Below are 24,517 nucleotides of genomic sequence, written 5' to 3' on the forward strand. Positions count from 1 at the left end.
TCCAGAAGGGATGTGAGACGCTTTCCAAGATGCTCATCCCCTCTCTTCTTTCCCCTCTGTCTCTATCTTTGTGTGTTGGTCATTAAGCAGCAGTCATACAGCCGTGATCACACAAACCTGGGTGTTGGCCAGTACACACCGGACTGTTGAGGACGAAGGCTGTTTAATCTGTTGTGGAAAAATGTCATGACTGTCTTCTCAGCCTCTTCATGAGGATTAGTCATTGTATGAGGAGCCGGTGGGAAAGCCTTCATTTGTTACTAAAATGCATTACTGTAGGGTAAACTACCAAATAAAGACAAATACAAAGAGTTAGTTAGGTAAACAAGGGCTTCAAATGTTTTTATTCCTTTAATATCAATAGTAAGTATAAATTGCTGCTTTAACAATTCATTTTCAAAGGTTTTCTGCCCTCAAATTTGAAGTGATTATTTTAGACAACAATGTCCAAATTCTCCAATTGTTGAAAAAGTGCACAAAATGTTGCTGTCCTTTAGTTACAGTTAAACAAACATGTGACCTTTCTGAGGAGAAGGCAACAACAACAAAGATGATAACGGTGTTTTCTGTGTTTATTGTGTAAATGCATGAAAGCACCATGTCTGAGACCGCCACAATGTCAAGGAATGGCCTTCGTGATACATAAATATCATGTACACTCAAACGTAGCTGATACCTCTGGTAGGTGGTACATGCGGTTTCTCTTTTAAGGCAGTTTGCCACTTCTTTGTACGCAGGGAGGAGAGTGTGCACAAAACAAACGCACATCTGAACAGGAGTTCCCCTGATGCTGAAACATGTAGCTTAAACAACTGGTCTGACTGAAGTCTTGTTCTTGGAGAGGCAGATGCTAAGAGCACCAGGGTCTTCTTAGAGGGGGGGGGTGGAAGGTGGGGGTGATGGTTGCATACTATGCTCCATCACACCTCCACCTCACCTGCACCATGGATGCCAATGGAGAAGAGAGGGGCTCACGCTCGCACACGTAACATAACCACACGGCGGATAGAAGACAGACACCGGAATACGGATGGAGGACTCGACAGACACACACTGATGACATGAAGTCTTTGTCTGGTGGACGTGGGGAGGGGGGGGTTTGTTTGTTTTTGGGGGTTTTTTGCATTTTACTAGTAAACAAGTGAACACAAAAGCAGAAGAGGAACATATTCTTACATCATCTAAAAACTACCCACCTCCCCTACCACCCCGGAGATTTCTCTCTGAAGACAGTGACAAAAGAAACACACACACACACATACACTCACACATTGTATGCACCTGCTTGCATTGACAGAAGCATTGTAGTGAACACACCTGCCCACCCACACCTACTTTCAATACATTTCCACCTGCAGCCCCCCCCCCCCCCCACCATATAGCATGGCTACACAGTTCCTCTCCCAGTGAAAAGATTTAAATTGGACAAAAAAAATAGAAGAAAGCAGCAATCCACACTCACAGGCTTAAATAGTTTTATATTTTTTTCCCCCCCGATTCATTTTCATGCTTTTAAAATGAGATTTGCAAATGGTGGACGCAGGAGCAGTGATGATTTTTAGGCACCGTGTTGCTGCGCCGCACAGTTGAGGACATCTACATTTAGAAATCAAGCCTCTCCCCTGTGTGTGATGGTTTTTGGACCACGAACAGAAAAGGCTAAAAACCTCACCGGGCGACTCAGCCCTACTGTTCGAAGCTGCAAAGGCACAGGAGACGGGCTAATGACAAACACAGCTTTGCCAGAGGAATCTTCACTGCGTGCTCAACCTGGCCACCCGCTCCTCTCTTTTATACTTTTTTAATTTATAAGGTCTTTTTTTTTTTTTTTTTTTTTTAGAAATTATTCCAATTTTTTTTTTGTCCTCTCACTCCCCCGGTACAGGGCCAAAATTATGATCCAACAGAGAGAAACTATTTCATTCTCAAAGAGCACCGTGCCGAATTTTGAACAGACACAAAAACCTCGAGGCATAAAAGACATTTCTAAATATTCTAAGGATCAACTAAGTTGTGCAAACAAACTACACACAAACTCTCAATAAACCTCACAAGAACATAGGCTATGACTAATTAAATATATCTATATCTATATATATATATATATTATATATTCATCTATATATTTAGTATATCTAATAAATACATTTGTTGCTAGACATAGAGATCTTTCTGTAAACTATTTACATTAAAAGGTGTAAATTTTTGCAGGAACAATAAATAGCAAAGACATCAAGGCAAAGGAGGGCAAAATCTGAGGTTGAACATTTTTAGTACTTTTCACGCATGAACGCAGAAACAGTCAGCGTGTTCCCAATGAAAACTGAAAGGCAGTTCTTCTCTTTCAGGGGCGACTCGGCACAAACTGAACTCTACCTTTGTAAGTTATTGGCAGGAGCATCCAAAACACAACGCTGTCAGTCCCACCTCTATCTGTCCCCTCTGCTTAATGGAATGTAGCCCTTCCTATTAACTCCTGGTGGACGGGGCAGTGATGGAGTAGTGTATAAAAATGCACCAGCACCTGCCAAAATATACCAGCATCTGGCTTGGTGGCTGGTGTTTAACTTTCTCAAACATGCTAGTGACCCCTTGTTGTCGCCAGACTCAAGCGTGACATACACACATAAAAGAAAAAAACATTAAAACAAAACGCCACCATCATCAGAGAGACACAAAGAACACCAAACCCAACCCTAAAACCTCCCAAATCCCCCACCCCCCCCCACCCAATCACAATCTCATGCTGCACTTTTTTTTTTGTGTGTGTTTTTGTTTTGTTTTTTTGTTTTTTTGACCTGAATAGCAGGCGTGGACGTGAAACTACATTTTAATTAAGAAGGACGTATTGCTGTCTGCCCCGATGGTGTAACGCCCCACACACACACACACACACACACACACACATACACGTAGCTTTCAAACACTCGTTCCATCTGGTGACAGTGGGGGGAGGGGGGGCTTTTACATTTTAAAGAGACAGCATTTCTGTTTACAAAAGCAATCGTAAGTGCAAAACACCATTCACAGATGGTAGAGAGGGCAGAAAAACAGCCCCCTGTCACATCAGTGACACACCTGTGGGACGACTTACATGGACATTTGGGGTGAGGGGTGTGTGTGTGTGTGTGTGTGTGTGTGTGTGTGTGTGTGAGATAGTTAGAGAGAGAAATAATGAACTGAATCTCGTTGGTGCTTCCCATGGCTCTTGAGGCACAGAAAAGAGGCAGTGGGATATTGTGTGGTAACATTCTCTGGCTGAAAATTGTGTTTCTGACGGTCGGACGGAGGGCCGAGGTTTCTTTCAATTCCTCGTTTGATTGGCGTAGAGCAGGTGGCATCTGACTGCCTGCTGATGATGATGCACTGTATTCGGGGGACTGTCAGGGAGCTTTTGGAGTAAGAATGGAACTCTGTCTGACTGGAGGACAGACTTCAGACTTGGTCTGTTCTGGTAGTGGGAGGCGACGTCTGAGTGGGATTGGAAAGTGGTGAGAAAATATCGGGAAGGGATTGGTTGGAGGGGAAGAGACGGGCGTGAGGTTGGACACCAGTGCTGTCTATAGGCTGCAGCCCAGCTGCTTGGCCCTCTCCTGAGTATCCTGCAGGCGCTGCAGGCTGGCGCTGGAGTAGCCCTCGTCGCTACAGCTGCTGCGCAGGCTGCCTCGCTCGTCTCCTGAGTCGCTCACGCTGCTGGTGCTCCACTCCAGGTCACCCAGCAGGTAGTCCGTGCCCTCCACGTCCACGTCCAGGTCCTCTGTTGGCACATAAAACTCTGTCAAGAAAGTCCTATTTCAGGCAGGGGGTGGGGGGGGGGTAATTAACCCTCAGGGACCTTTTAAATGGCTACACAATTTACCTAATCGGGTCACAAACGGACCGTCTCATAAAAGTGAAAAATAAAAAATATAACACAGAAATCTTTTTTCTTTCTTTCAATGCATCAGATCTTTTCCATTACCTCAGACCGATCTGTAGATATAAAGGTTGTTTTTAAAAAAATTATTATTATATATGTTTATATGGAATTTGCCATTACAACCCTGTTTTTCTTCCAATGGGAAAAACACAAAATATGGAATATTTCCAAGTTAGTGCACAATTTAATACTTCTGATAAAGATATTACAACTGTTGGATGAATTTTTTTTGCAGGTGTGTAAACACATGCAGTGGGTCGGTTTCTGGGTTGTTGGGTGATTTTGGGGTCATTGTCTTGCTGCAGACAATGAAGACCATGCTGCATTATAACATGTCAGCATTATTTTATATAGTTTATATATATATATATGCTTATAGTATCTGAAAAATGTAGTAATAATGGGGGTCAATTGGACCATTTTTGACCATTTTAGGTATTGTGTGTACACAGTGAAAATCTGCTATTCTATACACTTCCAATGACAGGCATTAAGGAATTTGGAAAATAAAGATGAAAGAAAATTACTGGCAAATTTCATATATTTAGCCTTTTAACTGACTGATTTATTAGGAGAGAAACACGTAAAAACAACAAAAATGTCACTTTTCGGCCCATACAGTGCCCAAGGGTTAAGAGGCCGACGGGCCAAATCTGGGTAGCTTCCAATAGGCCGGCAAAGCCTTCAGACACAACAGAAGAAAACGTAGGCTATTATTATTTTTTAGCAGCAACGCATTGGCAGGAGTCTGTTCTACTGGGCACAGGGTGAAGACAATATAAAAAATCTTTCTGTCAATGAATGGTTTCCAGTACGCTGGTGTAGTGGTGATGTCCGGTGACTCAACCAGATGAAGTGAGATTTCTGTGGGGGTGGCACTATTTTAATGAATTTCTTCAAAACTTTTATTTTCAAATTATAATTCTTATTATTTGGTGTGTTATTTTTCTATTAGGAGTGAAGTTTTAGGGGCTTACCGCAAAAATTAACAAGGAATTGTCAGGAATTCTGAGCTAGTCGTTAAAAATTTTTTTTAAAATAGTTTATCATAGAACACCTCTTGTTGTGAAGACCCACCTTGATCGGAGTCGGACTTGTCAGAGGACACGATGGAGCCGGTACTATCCATCCGGGTCCTCTCCACTCCGAGCTGTTCCAGACGCCTCCTCAGGTGTCTCTGCTCCCGCTGTAGCTGCTCCATGGTGTGCTGAGCTCTCCTGTCACCTTCCTCCAGCTTCTGCAGGGTGGTGATGGAGGGGGAGGGGGGTAACAACAGTTAAAAGGTTGTGAAAAATATTTTAAAATAAGAGCGACAGTACCCAATAAGTGCTCTGTCATTCCGTTTCAGTGGGTCCCAAGCACACATATTTATAGTGCAATTTCACACCTTAATATGATCTTTGGCCTTCATCAGCAGGCTGAGGGTGGTGTGCCTGCTTGCATCTGGTCCTAAGGGAACGAGGGATTTCAAACGCTCTAAACACAGTCGTAGATGTGCCCGTCTGAAGATGACACAAAAGAAAGAAACTGTGAAACACAACGGGCTATTTCACACATCCCATACACACAAAAAACGTGTGATTTGTCAAGCATTACATTTAACTTTTTGTCTTAGAATTTTCACCCCTCTCAAAAAAAAAAAACTTCTTGGTATTTTTTTCTGGGTTTTCAACATCATGTTGTGGTTTTTCAGTAGAGGAGCTGACTCAGCAACGGTAAGAATCATTACAACTCCGACTGCTGATGAACGATGGAGATGTAATAACATATGATTTAAAAGTGGATTTTGGACACTGTTAATGCTGCACGTTAACGCCATGATTTATTAGGAATAAAAACTGTTCTATGTTATTCTGATCAAGCAGGAGCTGGTCAGTGTCAAACTTATAAAGACTTTATTTAAATCGTCCAAGTCAACTACATTTCTTTTCAAAACAAGAATGCTGACATTGTTCTGATTTCTGAGGAAAATGATACTCATTCATGAGACGTGGGGAGTCAGAGGATTGATCATGTTCTCTATGTGTGGGTTCCTTCTGAGGAAGTCATTGTAACATCATTACTGTCGCTACACCGGATGTTTCATCGAGCACAAATCCTCCTTTACCATGACTGAAACAGCAGCATGTTAAAAAATAGTTCATGTGTGACATATGTTCAGACCTGAACTCATTATCAGCGGTCCTGTAGAACACCCACTCTGCTATCGGCCCCTCATAGCTAGGTGGTTTTCTTTTTTTCTTTTCTTTTTTTTTTTGAGGTCTGGTGGGTGTTTGCGACCACTTGACCCCACTGTTATGCAATACACACCTCCAGTTCCAGCCTCGGTGAAGTGTGTACGTGTCTGACTGCCAGTATGTGCCTCGGTGAGTGGGCGTGTGCACGTCAGACTCTTCCTGCGGGTGAGTGTGAAAACGTTTTTGTCGGTAGCTGAGCGGCTGGCTGGGTGAGTTCTGCGTTTCAGGACTGGTGCCGGTGGATTTGGGAGGATTTTTTTTTTTTTACAAACTGAACGCAATAAATTTCTGATTGAATGAAGTCGGAGGACGCATCCTAATATATTCTAAGCCCCTGCTTTTGCATGAACACCGCCAACACACAAATGCAAATCAGTGTTCAAGAGTCTTCTCAGCTGACTCAGTCCAAAGGGCATTCAAACTGACATGACATAACACACAAATACCTTTGGCTGAGTGTGGCTCTGACATAACAGGGGATCAGCAGGGCAGACTAATGTTTGTTAATCTCTGATGGGGCAAACTCACTTAGTGGCAGGGTCACACGATGCAACAGACAAACTGTGAGGGTGTGGCTGGGACACCATCAGCAACAACAGGTTGATCTGGTTCGTTGTAGCTGCAGTGCAGTGTGAAAATGTAGCGCTGCGTGTGTGTGTGTGTCCTGTCCTGCTCAAGTCCACATTAATGTCAGACTTCTAAGCGCACACAACTCGCCGGGTATTCCATTGCAAATGAAAACGGTTTCTCTTATCGAAGAGTCTCTATAAATAGACCTGCATTAAACTAAAAACTACAAGGAGGTCAGCAGGATGCACTCTGCCTGATCAGCAGTAAATCACTGCACTGTCTTCCCTTTCATGAGCCACCAGCAGAAAAGGCGTGCCAGCCCTTGGAATCGTCTTATATGGGCACAGACGTGCTACACACACACACACACACACACACACACACACACACACACACACACACACACCCACACATACACACACACTCTTGGTCCGATGTGACACGACACAGTAAAGGTGTGTGGACAACACATGACTTTGAATGTACGATCAGACTTTTCACTGAGGAGGAGGGGCGGGTACGGTTGCACCCCTTGGTCGCCTCGAGTGATTTCAGATCTGCCTATGGAGGCTGTCTGAGGGGGGTAACTGGATCAGTGCTGGGGGGTACCTAGATCAGTGTGGGGGGCTACCTGGATCAGCTCTGGGGGGTAACTGGATCAGCGCTGGAGGCTACCTGGATCAGCGCTGGTAGGGTATTTAGATCAGTGCTGGAGGGGTACTTAAATTAGTGCTGGGGGGTTTTGTTCCTGCCTAGACGTCCATAATTTAAGTTATTAATCAAGACACACAATCTGTCTATTCTTTCTGACTTAACTGGTAAAGAGAACAAACATTTCACATTAGCATCACACACACACACACACACACACACACACCTTAAAACACATTTTTACACAAGTACATATATAAACAGCAATGACTCAAATAAGCACACACGCTCACACTTTGCCACATACCTGTTCTTTTCCATTTCATTGTGCGTAGACCTGTGGAGATAAAACAGACATCAGAAACCACACATCACATCCCTCTGTTTAAACGGGGGAAGGCTTCCTCTCTGCGTGCCATCAATGCGGTCCAAGACCGGACTGCAGGGGAGTGACGGAGTGAGAAAATGCTGTGTGGGAGTTTGTGAGCCGTCACAACGGCTGACAAAATGAAATTCTAGGAAATACAAAGACCAGGCTGGATGTCCTGATGCCCTGAGAGGAATTCTACGGTGGGCACTCTTGCTTTTTTTTTCTTTTTTTTTTATAAAGAAGCATGCTCAGATATGTGATGAACAGGCCACAAGTAAACACAGTAACAGTAACTACAAACAGAAACCAGGGAGGTTAAGGGTGGGAGGGAGACACCACGGTCAGCTGTCGTTCACTGAGAGATGGAGGTGTGCTCGTTGCTAGCAGGACTCCTGCGTTGCAGCATTAATGCACAACACACACACACAAAGACAACTCAAGAATGTGGTTAGATGTAGCTTCTGGAAGGAAGGCTCTCCCCTGACATCAGAAAATATGGATTGAATGGATGATGGAAGCAGAAGGCAGAGCAGACCTCCCAGCATTCCCCAACTACATTCAACCTGACCTCCTGATCTCCTCCACCCCATGCCCTAAAAATATCCTCCAGTCAGTTTGGTGCAACACCATCACCATGCCTTGCGCCAAAGTGTCTGTCTCTCTCTCTCACACACACACACACACACACACACACAATTGCGACGACCTCTTTTCTGGGCTACATTTACTGTACTTCCACCATCCTCTATCTATAGTTGTGACCTCTGACCTCTGTTCATGTGACCATGGCACAGGGTACAGGGTGCAGGGTGTCATCATGTTTCAGACGGTGTTCTCTATCTCACTTGGCCTTCTCTAGCCAGTGAGCATTCCGGTGCGGGGCAGACAGACGCTGGTGACATAACATTACCAGCAAGGAAACAATCCCAAGACAGCTGGATTTCAGGGTCTGGGACCACCTCCCTCCCACACCACACCCCACCCCTAACCAACAACACCCACAACACCCCATGACAACAAGGAACAGATATATTAAGTAATACAGGGTAACAATGAGATTTTACATTGCGAGTTCTGCAGAATCATGTGTTTTGCTCTAAATACATGTCGGCGCTTTGCTTCTGCTTTTCCTTCTACCCAGCTACACTCATTATGTAATAATACACTGACTCATCAACAAATTCACACGTATTCCGAAGTTTTGCAGAAATTCTCCGGAGAAAGAAAAATCTTCCCTATTTAGGTATCGAGATTCGGCTGCCACGTGTTTATGACACTGGTTAGTTCAGTCACACTGTCAGAATGGTGGTGGTGAGGGGGTATCAACAGATATCATTCTGATTGGCCGATTTTATGATGCAAACAATCTTGATACTACATGTGGTTTAATTAAGAAATGTTACGAGGACATACAATAAATTTATTTCTAACAGATACCCTTCCCTCTGCATGGATGTTGGCTGGATCAGTCAGGGGGTTGAATGAGGGTTTTATTTTCTGATAAAAAATGTTTGCCTGTCACCATCATCATGGATTTAATCACCAACATGGTTTTTGTAGAAAAAAAATATACAATCGCTATATTTAACAGGAATTAAATAAGGAACTATTGATATGAATATGCAAACATGTGTTACTTTGTGGGTTTGCATACTCAGACTCTGAGTAGATACCATTTTAAACTGAGATACTTCAACATTTAACGTTAGGAACAAGCCTGGAGGGGAAGTTGAACAGACCATGTGTGTGATAGGATGGATATGATGCTACCTTAAGGCAATAACAAGCAAATTAAGACTGAACTTTAGTGTTGAAGTCAAATATTTAATCCTTGTATTGAGATCCATGAACAGTCCAGAGCAATGGAGAGTGTGGAAAAGAGGTGAAGAAGCGTGTACAGGCAGGATGGAACGGGTGGAGGAAAGTGTCAGGTGTGATGTGTGATAGAAGAGTTTCAGCTAAAATGAAAGGGAAGGTGTACAAAACTGTGGTGAGACCAGCGATGTTGTTTGGTCTAGAGACAGTGTCACTGAGGAAAAGACAGGAGACAGAGCTGGAGGTAGCAGAGATGAAGATGCTGAGGTTCTCTCTCGGAGTGACCAGGATGGATAGGATCAGGAATGAGTACATCAGAGGGACAGCACATGTTAGAGGTTTTAGAGATAAAGTCAGAGAGGCCAGACTGAGATGGTTTGGACATGTCCAGAGGAGAGTTAGTGAATGTATTGGTAGAAGGATGCTGAGTTTTGAACTGCCAGGCAGGAGGCCTAGAGGAAGACCAAAGAGGAGGTTTATGGATGTAGTGAAAGAGGACATGAAGGTAGTTGGTGTGAGAGAAGAGGATGCAGAAGACAGGGTTAGATGGAGGCAACTGATTCGCTGTGGCAACCCCCGAAGGGAGAAGCTGAAAGGAGACGATTGAGATCCATCAACAAGGTCTACCTACATGACGGTCTTGGGCTATTATCAGTTTAGGGAGCCTTGAACAAGATGGTTTATCAGTAACTTGTAGCCAAACGTTTTCCAGTGCATCTTCCTCTGAAACGACGTTCTCCTGCAGTAACCAGTAACCTGCATTTTCGTTTCTGCATTTTGCCGTTAAGTCCAACTCATTAGCCTGAAACCGAGGCAGGAGAAGCGTGGAAAGACTCCATTTGTCTGCTCAACAAGGACGGCCAGATCCCAGTGTGATTTCCACAGCGTGCTGTGGATGCATGCATGTGTGTGTGGGTGTGCAAGGTGGGGGAGGACTCTATCTGCGTAATGGAGGAGATGGTGCTCTCCACTGCCTGCCAAGAGTCGAGGAGGAAGGGAGGGGGAGGGGATGGGAGGGGGAAAGAAAACACAAGAAGGAGAGAGAGCTGAGGGGGAGGGGGGATTCACTACTGACACACATACACAGCAGTGACTCCCCTCCCCCACTACACAGCATCCACACCACTGAGAGCCAACTGGAGGGGCTTTATACATACATGTTTGGACGCCTAACACACCATGTGTATATTCAGCGTGCAGCCACGACTGTAACTGACCAACAAACAGACGTGTGACACTTGATCCAATCAGTCCGAACTTGGTCAAATTTGTACCATCACCCCACCACCACCACATCAAACTATCTGGGTGGAGCAGAAACCCGTGGAGCTCAGAGCCGATGACAGTCGCTGCAGCTGAACGGTGCAGATAAACAACAGTGAATGGTGAAGGCCAACACCAGCAGCTAAAAGCCTTTATGACTGGAAACTGTCTGCTTGGCGTGCAAAGCTAGTTCCCTTCGCTGCACGTCTAAAAATACAACGCCTGCTAATCATGTTGAGGCATGCTCTCAGCCTTATGGTCACACCACACTCCATGTTCTGTGACTCACAACACCAAGATTTTAAACCTTCATAACAAAAAAACAAGAAAAACGATGGATGATGCCTTTTGGGCCACCACAGCAAACAAACAAGCAAACAAACAAACAAAAAAGAAAAAGAAAAAACAACAAAGAAATTTGCGTACACATCAAAAAATGCCAACATCTGCACAACGTTAAATCAAAAAAGATATATAATAGGTCAATAATTTTAATACATAAAAAAAAACACTCCTATTTGTGAATAATATCGATAACATGATACTTCTGTCGAGCTTACTCTCTTTGTTCAGGCCCTAAAGACAACAGGCTAAACCCGATATACTGTATGATTCAAATGAATTTAATTTCAAGAGAAGTACTTCTGCCTAGTGTTAATAATTGAACATATGTTAATCAGGAAAGAAAAAAGGTAATCATTCTCAGTTCCTAGATTCAGTTTTGAAATTTCATTACAGCTAAAATATTGGCAGAAAAGTCTATTAGCTGATTGGGGGAGGATTAATTTCCATAAATATTAAATTATGAATCCTTTGGTTCATTTATCAAAAAAAAACCCTCCATATATCAATCACCTACAGCTTCTTCACTGAGGGTTTGCTGCCTTTTTTCCCACAAATTCTTCAGATTTGATCACAGACAAAATATTTGTAACTTATGATGGGTGGATATCAAACAATTAATTTAAAACACACCAGTTGATTAATGATGTGGTCCACATGCAGTGGTGTCCATGGTGGAAACAGTCCATTTCCACGTTGGAGCGGTTCATATTCAAAGTACAGACGCTCAGCACTTATAGCAGTCTTCTGTCTTTCAGTGACAACTGGATATAGTGAGGATTACTCAAAGTAAGAGGACTTATGCATCCATTTGAATGCTTCACTTCAAGTGATCTGCATGCTTATTTCAACACATCAAGGCCAGGAGATGAGGCATTTCAGGATTGGGGACCAGTTTGCCAACATACCTGATGGTGGATGGTGTCGTGACAATTAATGTGAAGTGGTTGATGTGTCTTATATTACCTGGTAACCAATCAGCTCCCCTAGAGCACCACTACACTGTAGAATTTCATGCGTGATGGGGCACTAGTATGAGTAGATCAATCAATCAAACCATATCTATGTCACTGAGGCGGTTGCCTCGGTGCAGCGATTTTTCAGCTGCTTTTATTCCTTTACCTTTAATCTTCTCAGTGAAAGGCAATACTGTAAAGGGGAAGTAGATTCCCCCCCACTGTCAATTTAAAAAAAAAATTATTCTGTCAAATCCTCTGCCCCAGCCATCTAAAAAGCAATCTGGTGTTTTCCCATTTAGATGTTTTTGTGTTCATCATCCCTGATCCATATCCATGTAGTGTTAAAATATTTTGTTAATATAGAATATGTTCCACCAGGGTTGCCACAGTGCAGTTTTATCCGACCCTACCACTGCATCTGCTTGATCAGTGTGCGTTTCATACAACCTTAACTCTTAACGAATAAGAAATATACCCACAAATCCAAGTGCAACCTAAATATAGCCAACAAAGTGATCTATAGGTGAGGACAGGACATGCGTAGGTCCTGATATGAACTCTGAAAATAGCTTCCATTGAGGTGACTGGAGCCATCAGGACACTGACCCCCTCCGCCACCATGCAAAACATCCTCACAGTCACCTTGGCTGACACACTTATCCTTACCAAGTGGCCTATTCACGATCAGTCACACTGATGTTTGCCACTGTCAGTCACACCTTCTACAGGAGATGTAGAACACGTCAAAACATGGCCCGAACCCAGTGCTAACACTTCTTTGTTGTTCACCCAGACAGCGTGGGCTCGTTTTACATGGAGTTTGCCTTTGATAACATTAATCTCCTTAACAAATGACAGGCCTCCATCTACAATGATTCTCAATGCTTTTAATCTGAAACAGGTGTTTAGCTGTCTGAAATACTCAGCAGATACATAAGGTGTAGTTTTGTTGGTATGCAGTTAATGTGAGTTAGAAAAACTCATTTCATGTTTTGCTTGCCAAAATAGAGCGCATTCTGTGGCAGTTACGTTTTCTAAGCAATAACGCCTATCTGTCTTCTAGTAAAGCAGGTAGAGGAGAATCAATGTTTAAGAAACCTTTTCTGTAACAATATTTTAAAGAAATATTTCGAGTGAATAAAATGTCTGGTCCCTTAAAAATAATTACTTCGAAATTTCAAAAATGTGGTCGTCAGATGTCCTTAAATAGTTTTGATATCATCCACCACCAACGTTGTGCTTCTCTTCATTAGTTTGCGCATTAGTTTTTTAATGCGCCATGTGTTCGCACCAGATTTCATAAAGCTTACTTACAGGAGCAGCTGACTGAGAGCGGGCTCACGCTACAAGAAAACTGCACCACAGTTCTCCCCTTCCAACATCCGGTGACAAAACTCATCCAAAATTTTGATTAGTCCCAATGTCAGGAATTGATTATAAAGTAGCGTAAGGCATATACAGTTCCAGTTTGATACGTCCTGATCTGGTCGAGGTCACACTAGTACCGCTCTGATAATATCCAGCCATGTTTGATTATCAGATTTGCAAATGTGGGAGATTAGATCAGTACTTTATGAGCGTTATCATGAGCAAATGAGCCAAACTTCTCGGAGCATGTTAGGCTCATGTTAGCAAACCTCCCACTTTCGGCAGATATTACACCAACAATTAAAATCTTATTAGCCCAAATGTTAATAATCTAAAAGTCAGAACAGAGATTATGTAATCCATTCAATTTCTCCCCATTCAATAAGTATAAAGAATAAACTAAGTGTCCATACATACAATGAATGAATGTTCATACATACACCCACTGTGTGTGTAGATACACACAAACGCATGAGCGCACACACATACACGATCCATCGATTGACAGATCGATAAAAATTCTGATGTCAGTGGGGACTTTCATGAAAAATCCAGAATGGATCTTCTTACTAAAACAGCTGAATGGCTTTTACCTGCTACTTGTATTTTTCTTGCTTTTGCTTTTCCTTTTCAAGCTTTCCCTCTCTCGGCTGCTGATGAAAGGTGGCATGGAGGCATAGCCATGTTCAGCTTCTGCAATCAAATAAACAACATAGAGGTCACATGTCCAGAATGATATCTGGAAATGCAAATGCCAGTGGAAAAAAGGGGCAATAAAAAAAATAAGAGTGGAAAAATGTGCCACATTTGATATTGAACCTTGTGGATTTCAGCAGCCATTTGTTGTGTTAATGTGCAGACTTGCAATGAATGGCTCCCATGCATTATGTTTATACAGTATTTCTACCCTCAGCCTGGACAATGATGTCATCTTGAACTGGAATAAACCCCACAAGCAAACCACAACAGAGGGAAAGGAGGGGCCAGAATGAAAACAATGTCTCCCTGCACATCTGACTGCACCTGCCACATAGGATTGATTCTTTTATTAGAAAATAGCAGATACACGTGGTTAGGCACATATATTAACAAATGAAATAGTTAATTCACTCAATAACAGTCCGTGCATTCTGATACGGAGCAAAATAGAAAATTACTTCAGAATTCTATGCATGGATCGAAAAATTCCTGTAAAAATAATAGGCAGCAACAGGATTCAGGACAGCTATAAAACAAAACGACAGGTGCATAAATTGGCGTGATGGGATGGGGGGGGGGGGTGCAAATTGTCATAAATATAACAAACAGTAGAAAACAATGCAATTAATTTTACCTCGTTCCCTGCGATCAAGGTACTCTGCTGCTTCGATCAACATCTGCACCAGTCCGATCGCCGCCATTTTCAACAATAACACTGATAATAAAATATCAATCCGATGAGGAGGTTCTTCTCAAGCTGTACACAACCTGCTTCGGGTCCGACCGCTGGCTCTCCTCACACTCAGGTATCTTTGTGGCCACTCGTTCTAAAAGGCGAGCACTGACGAAGAGTTGCTCCAGCAGGCTATTTAAAAGTTAAAGGTCGGAGATGCAGCACCGATCAGTTCTTTAGCCGAGCTCCTTTTCCTTAATGATTGTAAAAAGGACTCGGTGTTAGCTTGGTCCTCAAAACCCGAAGCTAACCGCACCACAGCTAACGTATAGGCTGCCTTTACTTCTCTATTTAGCTAAATATGGATTGTTTATTCGCTGTTAGGCGTATTGAGAAAAATAAATCGAAAGGTTGCTTATAATAAAAAAATTGAGCCCAGTACTATTGGTTCAAAAAAATAGAATAAGTTGGATGAGGCTAGTGCTAGTGTCAAGTTTCCAATTCAACGTTTAAAGCCCTTGCTAGCTTGCGTGTGCGTGTATATATAAAGATTCAGCCAATCAGAAACAATAGATTTGACTTTCGCGAACTTGCCTGGCGTAAAATTGTTTAAAAAGCGAGTTTAAAGTTAAAAAACAACAACCCACGACGATGTCATCCGACCTGGTCAGTTCAGATATATGTGGCTGGCTAGTTTTGTGCTGGTTTAGCGCTGGTCACGAGTAACACGTCTAGCTGTAAACACAGATAGCTACTGACATCAGCTGAGGAGGAGACGGTTTATCATACTGCTTCCAAAAAGTGGCTTGTTGATCTGGATGACAGTGAACTACTGTACTGTAGTTTACCACAAAGCCTCTGCAGGTTGCGATATGATTGGACACTGAAATATAGAATGCGAGATCTTATTGGATGCTTCGGCCGTCAATAATCGGGAGGGGCTGGCGCCAGCTGTAACTGAGAGCCTGTTTCAGCCATTTTGGTTCTACTTCGCTTTGGACAAAGCACACTGCCTTGGCCCACAATGGACTATTTTTGTGTTTTTTCAGTCCTGTACTTTGATTTGTAGATTTTTCATGTACTTTCACATTATTGGCCCTACCGCCCACAAGTTGACGTGACAACGCCCGCTTCTGACATAATACACGCCCCTTTGCCATGCTGTTTTCGCGGTGTACAGCAATGATTGGCTCTCATGGTGTTATCTAGCGTTTCAGCGACTGGCTGGATTCACATGCTCTTTCACTATTGGCCCTTAGCCTGTCCAATAATTAATGTGTCCGCGCAGGCGCACTGCGACTGTTTTCCCACAGATCTCAAAAGCCTGTTAGGAAGTAAGACGGATATCCATTTTAAAGCAGTAGAACTCGGAATATAAAAAAGGTATAGGTGAATATGCCGCAAAACGTCTTTATACAGTGCAAATATTTAATAATTCTTCCTACAACGTTATAATTGCAGAGGGCAATAAATTAGAATACATTACAGAAAACACAACTGGATAACCAAGTAATATGAGCAGGATAAAAATAAACTATAAGTGTCCAAATATTTAAAGACTATAATACTATAATTGTATTTGTCAGTTAGATGTTAAATTTCAGTTAACATGTGAAAATGTAGATATCAGAAAATCATCCAGTACATTACATTAAGTAAACGGAAGAAATTTGGCTTGGAAACAATTTTTGAAAATCGGCAGCAAATTACACATTGCTTTAATAAAGATTTTATTTGAAAAAACATAAACAAATAACAGCATGACACTCCACAAACTTCATTCAGAAGAGTATCCCATCAATCTGTCAATACTATGCTGTATCATACTACAAGCATTATAATTTATGTTTAATTCTAAAAGTGTATATACACAATTGTTGAATAACATAAAATATGTTTTAATAATGTAAATAGCACAATATCATTCACTGCAAGGAGAAGAAAATGAACATCATCTTCTGAGGATTCCGATGAGTTGTTGATACTTTCAAGCAATGAAGTCCAGTGGTCTGTTGAAGCCACCTTTTCTGTTCATATACTGCCTAAAAAAATATAAAAACGCATTACATCACTGTTACCCTCGCAACACTTTCAGATTACGTCATCGAGCACCAATGGGGGAGCAGGGATTTCTGCATAGAAACACCTGCAGAGGTGATTGGCTATAATAACAGTGGCTGATGCAGAAAGCATTTACTGTGAGGGGGTCTGAAAAGTTGACATTTAATAAGTGGCCTGACAAATTATGAGACTTAAACAATAATAGCTATGCAAAAAAGACAAAAAAGGACAGAAAAGGCATGTAAAAAAGAGCTTATTTCTGCACAGCCCCACTCTGATGCTGTATGACCAAACAGCTCTGTGCAATATTTAATTTTTTCTTTGTAACCATACCTGTATTTCCTCTTCATGGTCACATTAACAGCATGTGCGTTGGCTGATCCATCCGTTTTCCTCCCCTGTTCGAAAACAATGTTACTATGAGACCTACTGAACCTCTCACTTGACAAATTCTTACTGAAATATGAGCTTGATCAAAACCTTAAAAATCAGTTCCAAACTTTAGTTCACCCTGCATACAATAGAAAACTAGGATTCAACTGGGGTGAAAAAATAGTATAAAATGTGTCCTACAGCTGTGGCACAAAAACCCTGACGGCAGTTATTTTCCAACAATTTTTCAATATTCAACACAAATTTCAGATTAAAATCAAGGATTTTGAAGGCAGTTGCACTTGCTGGATATGTAAACTTATCCTAGAAACAGTTGTCCACGGGTAACTTGTGGTCCTGTGAATTCTTCTGAATTAAGACTAGAGAACTTCTACTGTGCGAAGAGATAATTGAGAGGGGTGTGGGGGTGTGTGATTAATTCCCACCTACAATCCTTAGCAGTATGTCGACCCCATATTCTTCCTTCTAACTCCTGTCAATCTTCAGCAGTCCCATCTAATTAAAAAGCCCCCCCCCCCCCCATAAAAAATGTTTTAATTAAAAAAAAAAAAAAAAAGCGATAACTAATATTGAAATAAGACATGCTTCTAATCATACCTTCAAAACAAATAAACTGCATTTGACAATTGACCTCTACATAAAAGCGAGCCATTAATCTGAACTTTGGCAGCTCAAATTCTGTGGGAATTCACCATTTTTTAACAGATAAATGGAATACTGCATAAGACCACCAAAAATAAATGCACACATACAGTGTAGGTATACTTTTTTTAGCTGTGCTACATTTGTGACAAACTGCACCACCCTGTGTCTGCACAACATCAAAGGACAACTGAGTGGGCTTACCTTAGAGGTGTCAAAGGCAGAAAATCCCATAAGTTTCATCATTTCAATTTCTTCTTCTGTTTTGCCATCCATGTCCTCCGCTGTCAAAAAAATACAGCATTGAATTTTGACATAGATATCACACTTAGAAATGTCATGAGCAGAGAGAAAGCTGAATTCATAAAAAAAAGATATAATATTCCTATAATACCTGATATCTGAATGGGTTTTGCTGTTTTTTCTTTAACTTCTTTGCGCTCATCATCACGCCTGTCTTTTTGTCTCATGGGGGAGAGAGAGGAAGATCGGTGGCGTCTGGGAGACCTGAACAAGGAAAACAAAGATGGTTGGAGATGGGTTTACCATGACTATCGAGGGGAGACCCGTCATCAACTGAATTGGATAATAGTGCTCATGATTTGTCTAAGTCTATTTAGTTTGTGGATAACTTATTCTGAAAGGGTGAACAAATACTTATCATGGACTGCAAATAAGTGAAAGACTATTTATGACACGTCACCATTCCATGAATTGAAGGCCAGACAACTTGGGGCAATGTGAGGTTGATACTGATATTCAGTTGTACTACACATAATGAAATGAAATATAACAGATTTTTCTGAACCTAGTAACAAGGAGCGGTATACTCTTACTGAAAATACTGATTTAGTTTTACACTAATATAAAACATAGTTTTCCTTTAATCTTTATATTCTTTAAAAATGTCAAAGTAATGTCACTTACACTTCTATTCATTAAAAACTGTAATTATTCCAGAAATACAAAAAATGAAAGTGCATTGTAAAAAATTATGTGCACCTGCAATACTGCAGACCATTTTTAGTTTATTGTGTATATTCTACAATTACAAATTTTACGCCTGTACTTAATTATTCAGTTTAATTATTTATTTATCTACTACTATGCTTTTAAGTACTGCAATCAGGAGTTTGTGCACATTAATGTTATTGCTAGTGACTGCTCTATGTCGTTTAGCAAATAAAGATATAAATGATAGACTGATTGAATCATAGCAAACAGACCCTCACATGGCCTTAAATAGCTTTGACTTTACTTAGATCTGACATTCTATCTTTCTTCAGTCTATGGTACCATTCACCCACGCAACAAACACCAGGACTGTACAGGGTTGCAGATTACATATTTTTTCTGTTAGAAAAATGTCAATGGTACTGAAAGCAAGATCAGGATCATCAAAAAGATTCATAACACATGAAGATACACTCCAGCAGGTTGGCTCAGAATGCCCCATACTTATCATAAATTTTAAAAACTTAGTACTGCACCACATTCAATTTTGTAGAAAAATCCTTATTATAATATATACATGTATTTTTCAAGCGTTGCCCAAAAAGTATAGTAAAACATTTCAAAAATAGATTAAGGACATATTTTTCCTGTATGATACCACAAAGAAATAAAGTCCGATTTTCCAAAAAGTGTCTCCTCACCGTGAACGCCTCCTGTGAGGTGATCGTGACCGACTTCGCCGACGATCTCTATCTCGAGAACGATCTCTCTCCCTTCGCCTTCGCTCACGCTCCCGTGATGTTGTGCGGGAACGCCGCCTCTCTGGAGGGAATCAGGAAATGCAGTTAGAAGGCTAACAGAAGACTGGATTCAGGTATCCATTCAACAAACTGTACAGTAACCTTCCTCCGTAAGTAGAGGATTTACAAGACATTTACTTTATGATAAATTTCTCTACACAATTTGAGTATGCACATTTCATGTATGTGAATGTGCTTGGCAGCATTTGACTTATCTTACTATCTAAACAGATTAAATTCAATTGAAAACAAGCCAAAATCACTTATTTTTCAGTGAATTAAAGTATGCTCAAAGGTGACTGGCTTCAGGTGAAAACAGGCTAACTGAGATCACAAGACCTTTCACAGATCCGTTTTAACCGGGTCAGGATTTCAATACATGCTGGTGAACAGACAAACCAGTGTTCTGTGATAGTTGATTGTGGTTTAAAAGTTGTGACATGATTTCTGCTCACATTGAACTGTAAAAAAAACAGCTTACGTACAACAACTTTACTCTTTACAAGAGCCTAACAGGATAGTCTAGTCAGGTTTGATTAGTGCTGCCAGTTTCGTCTGTTCATTTGAAAAAAAAATTATTCAACTTATTCAATTTATTCAATTTATTTAAAATTATTGTTCTAAAAATCACGGAGCTGTTCTAAGTAGTCATATGACAGAGGAATGGTTAAATAAGCTTGAAACAACAGATTTTGCATGCTATTTTCCAATAAAACAAATAATACTGCTGAAATTAATCACTGGAGTCCCTAAGGGATTTAAATTCAAAATTTAAATTAATCCTTTCATGACAAGAGCCTCCAGAATTGGAGAGTACCATAAATCTCATGCATATCCACACACCTCCTTATCTACTTTCCTTCCAGATGACACAACAAGTACTCTCCTACCTGTCTCCCTGATCACATTAGCTGTAGTTGTCCAGTCATCTGGGAGCACCTCCTGACCACCCAGAGCCTGTTTTAACTCCTTCCTAAAAGTCATGCAACACTCTTCCTTTTTCAGCTTCCACAATTTCGTCCTCTGCTCTGCCCTCTTCATCTTCCTCACCACCAGAGTCATCCTACAAACTACCACCCTATGCTGTTTGGCTACACTCTCGCCTACCACTACTTTGCAGTCACTGATCTCTTTCAGATCACACCGTCTACAAAAGATGTAGTCTACCTGTGTACTCCTACATCCACTCTTAAAGGTCACCATATGTTCCTGCCTCTTGTGGAAGAAAGTATTCACTACAGCCGTTTCCATCCTTTTTGCAAAGTCAACCACCATCTGTCCTTCTGCATTCCTCTCCTGGACACCAAACCTGCCCATCACCTCCTCATCACCTCTGTTTCCTGCACCAACATGTCCATTGAAGTTTGTTTTTTACAATTTCTGTTTGAATATTATTTATGTGTCAACATTGAATAGAAGGATTCATAGATGCACTCATTAAGTGATTTTGATCTTGTGTTTAAGTCTCAAGAAGAAAATTTATACACTGTAAGCTCACTAGTAACTTATGCGTAAACACCAATGATCTGTACATAATACGTATAAAATATTTGTATAAAATATATTTACTACAATTCAAAATGCCCAGGAGCTTATTTTCAAATTATATCCACTCTAAAACAAAGAAATGTGTAGATAAGGTCTCAGTGGCAGACATACATGTGGTATGGTCTAATTGTGTCCCAAATGACACCAGAACAAATCGGCAATTTTTAAAAAAAAATTTAATATACTGTTTTGATCCCCGAAGGGAATTTAACAATGCACACTCTAGCTAATAATTCAAACGCATGCATACATATATTTATTAGTGTGTACAGGCCCCTGTAGCACACATACACAAGGGGGCCTGTAGGCATGCAAGGGAGGTAGAGTGGCAGGCAGCTCCTTCTTGGTGCGCCTCAAATGAGCAATTTGTAAAGGGGACAGCACCTTGCTCAAGGGTGCCTTGGCAGTGCTCCAGAGGTGAGCTGACACCTCCAACTGTCAGCTCACCTCCGGGTATTTTTTTTGGGCGGGAGTGGGAATCGAATTGCCAATCTTGAAATCATTGAACTACCCGCTCTACCGACCGCTTTACCACTGCGCCACTGCCGCCCCTTAAATGCTGAACAAGTGGTGGTGTGAGGATGGTAAACAGTACAATTATATCTGTGACATGTCCTGTCCAAAGTCAATTTTGGAGTGGAATATTCAAATGTTTTTTGTTTTTTTTTTTCTGAATTTAGGCATCATGGGGTATTGTCTCGAGAAGCAAGAATAAAGACTGCACTTGGGTGCAACTCTATCTTGACTTCTAAGAACAGAAGCTTACGAGTGAATAAAGTATCCGACACACACTGGTTTACTTTAGAGGAGTGCCCCCATCGAGATGTGACGAAGCCATCTCGTTCTCCACATGCTCTTCTCCGTCACACCAGCAGGTGGCCTCGCGTACCACTACTTTGCAGTGACTGATCTCTAGGATTACACCGTCTACACAAGATGTAGTCTATCTGTGTGCTCCTAGTCCAATTTCCACCGGCACCTTGTAGGCGAACAGCACCGATGGCGATCGTTGTTAATCCGGGCCTCGACCGATCCGGTATGGAAGTCATACATTTGATTTGCATGTTTAGTTTGGCAAAAGTTTCACGTCGGATGCCCTTCCTGACACAACCCTCTGTATTTATCAGGGCTTCAGACACACAATAAGACACTGGCTTGTGCCCTCTTGCGGCTACATGTATCTAACATGATGGACTCCATATAAACATCGTTCTCACAGTACTGTACTTCGACACAGTTAACTACAGACATAGAACAAGTACGATAACATCCCCTTAGCTAAATATATCACTAAATGTATAGTTGCTGTAAAGAAACATCATTTCTCAGACACACATTTGCTATTTTTAAGGAAACGAGACATTAAAACAATGTTGACGAAGATGAAACAGCTAGCTAACCATACGTTATAATAACGTCACCGTATTATTGCTATTGCTAGCTGCTTACCTCGTCTCGGAGGAGTTCGACTCCTGCTCCTGCCCATTCTCCTAATCAGCTAAATTCGACACTTTCGGATAAATATCAAGCTACGAGAGGAGGTAAAAGCCTACAAACGTGCGTTCATACAGGGAACGATGATGGCTGCTACTTCACAGAACGCTCCTCTATTGTTTGTTGTGGGTCAGACAAACTTCCGGTTACTTCCGGAGAAGAGCGCCACCTAACGGCCCGGAGGACGAACTTCCTCTCTGTCGCTGCACACGTGCGGCATCGCATGTTTATGCATCCGAATATCAGATGATAAATAAAGGTAGAACAAGTCTTTGTCTGATACGGTCTCAAGCAAAAATGTTTCAGCATTGCTATCAATAACATAATGACTGTTGCTCCAGCTCTAAAAAGTTATTTGTAAACACTGTAACTGACAAAAACATAATGCATAAATTGTTGGATTAATAATAGCTATTAATAACTGCTGTCCTGGAAAAATAGTTATTGACATAGAGTATGTAGTTTTCATTGTAGCTGGGAACTCTGCATATCTGACATCTGACCCGCTACCCAGAAGTTTCATCACAACTGTAGGAGAAAACCTGTGGAACATAGAATGAGCTACTACCTCTGTTTTAGTGGGGGAGTCTTGACCGAAAAGATTGCTACTTTTAGGTTCTCCATCTGTTATTATGTTTCATGTACATACTCCTATGTTTATACTTTGAGCTTAGTGGCACAAGTGATGATAAGTTAGATAAAGACACTTCATACACACACAAAAAAACAGGTGTAGATCAACACTTTATTCTAAACATACACAGAATTATATTTACAAAATATTTAACATCTATTTATTATCCATTGTTAACATAGTTATAAATGCTGCACTACAGTATATATTTACAATCTATTTATTATCTATATCTACTGATACATGTAAAATCTTTTTCTTATATGTTAAATCTGCTTCAAATCTAATGGATTTGAGGTCGAGGTCTTCTTCTCACCCGCAAACAAACAAAAACATTGGTCAGACAAACTTTGGTGTAAAAAGTCTAAGAGTCCTAATTTTGTTTCCACTAGCTGAAAATATTATAAACCTTTAAAAGATTGCAAAGTGTTAAAATGACACTTTGAAATAATCCTACAAATATGTTCCTGGAATCCCTTTTTGTGACGTGTGTATTTTAACAATCTGTGATGTAATTTCGTCAGACATGGAGTTTTGATCAAGTGTCAGATAAAAACTCTTGAGACCAACAGAAATTCTGTCTTACTTTGGAGGAGATAGGGGCTCGGCCACTCATTTGTCCTCCTCTTCTTGTTCACACACAGACATGAAATGCTGGAAATCCTCAGTTTAAATATGTTGTTCTATGTTTGTGACAATAAAGACAATGATCCCCTCTCCCAGGATGGTGGAATTCCTCCTGTTGTCTGTGGTGCTCAGCTCAGCATTGATGATGTCAAGACTGAGCTGATGTCAGAAGACAGAGAATTTAAGAATGAAAAGATCAAAAGAAATAGTAATAATGTACAGTAAATAGAGAATCAGTAACAGAATAAAAATGTATAGGTTTTTAGTGGCCTAGGTTCCATTCTTCCTCCTCAGAGATGTAGGGTTAGTTGACGGAGGTAATATAGGGACGGTACCCAACAGCCAACAGTTCAATGAAGTTCACTAGAACAGGACAAGGCCTCTATGTCTTACCACTCTGGTAAAGTACCCTGCATGAAATCTCAAAGCCCTCAATGGAGACGTAGTTATCTTGGATCGTAACAGTTTTTCACTGAAGCACATCAGACTGCATCGGCG

General features: G+C 41.2%; 2 protein-coding genes across 2 annotated transcripts; both read right to left on the bottom strand.

Moving 5' to 3' along the window:
* Positions 1-316: 316 nt before the first annotated feature.
* mxd1 (MAX dimerization protein 1) lies at positions 317-15,690 on the bottom strand. The gene is made up of 6 exons (XM_068310372.1): positions 14,828-15,690; positions 14,088-14,187; positions 7,685-7,714; positions 5,307-5,421; positions 4,997-5,156; positions 317-3,757 (listed from the first exon to the last, which is right to left on the bottom strand). The coding sequence occupies exons 1-6, from the start codon at positions 14,892-14,894 to the stop codon at positions 3,561-3,563; spliced, it is 669 nt and encodes a 222-aa protein (XP_068166473.1). The 5' UTR covers positions 14,895-15,690; the 3' UTR covers positions 317-3,560.
* Positions 15,691-16,579: 889 nt separating this feature from the next.
* On the bottom strand, positions 16,580-22,882 carry snrnp27 (small nuclear ribonucleoprotein 27 (U4/U6.U5)). Its single transcript, XM_068310373.1, has 6 exons — positions 22,714-22,882; positions 19,618-19,738; positions 18,357-18,469; positions 18,167-18,246; positions 17,261-17,325; positions 16,580-16,908 (listed from the first exon to the last, which is right to left on the bottom strand). The coding sequence occupies exons 1-6, from the start codon at positions 22,748-22,750 to the stop codon at positions 16,854-16,856; spliced, it is 471 nt and encodes a 156-aa protein (XP_068166474.1). The 5' UTR covers positions 22,751-22,882; the 3' UTR covers positions 16,580-16,853.
* Positions 22,883-24,517: the final 1,635 nt, after the last annotated feature.

Source organism: Antennarius striatus, chromosome 3 (assembly GCF_040054535.1).
Source record: "Antennarius striatus isolate MH-2024 chromosome 3, ASM4005453v1, whole genome shotgun sequence".
NCBI lineage: Eukaryota > Metazoa > Chordata > Actinopteri > Lophiiformes > Antennariidae > Antennarius > Antennarius striatus.

What these genes read in the sequence shown, in the direction of transcription:
- mxd1 (XM_068310372.1), bottom strand. Translation starts at nt 14,894, where the DNA reads ATGGCGGCGATCGGACTGGTGCAGATGTTGATCGAAGCAGCAGAGTAC. An exon ending in CCTTGATCGCAGGGAACGAG is followed by an intron (nt 14,188 to 14,827) that starts GTAAAATTAATT and finishes ATTTGATTGCAG; the next exon opens with AAGCTGAACATGGCTATGCC. An exon ending in AATGAAATGGAAAAGAACAG is followed by an intron (nt 5,422 to 7,684) that starts GTATGTGGCAAA and finishes TGTCATCTTCAG; the next exon opens with ACGGGCACATCTACGACTGT.
- snrnp27 (XM_068310373.1), bottom strand. Translation starts at nt 22,750, where the DNA reads ATGGGCAGGAGCAGGAGTCGAACTCCTCCGAGACGAG. An exon ending in CCTCACAGGAGGCGTTCACG is followed by an intron (nt 18,470 to 19,617) that starts GTGAGGAGACAC and finishes TTCCTTGTTCAG; the next exon opens with GTCTCCCAGACGCCACCGAT. An exon ending in CTGCCTTTGACACCTCTAAG is followed by an intron (nt 17,326 to 18,166) that starts GTAAGCCCACTC and finishes GTTTTCGAACAG; the next exon opens with GGGAGGAAAACGGATGGATC.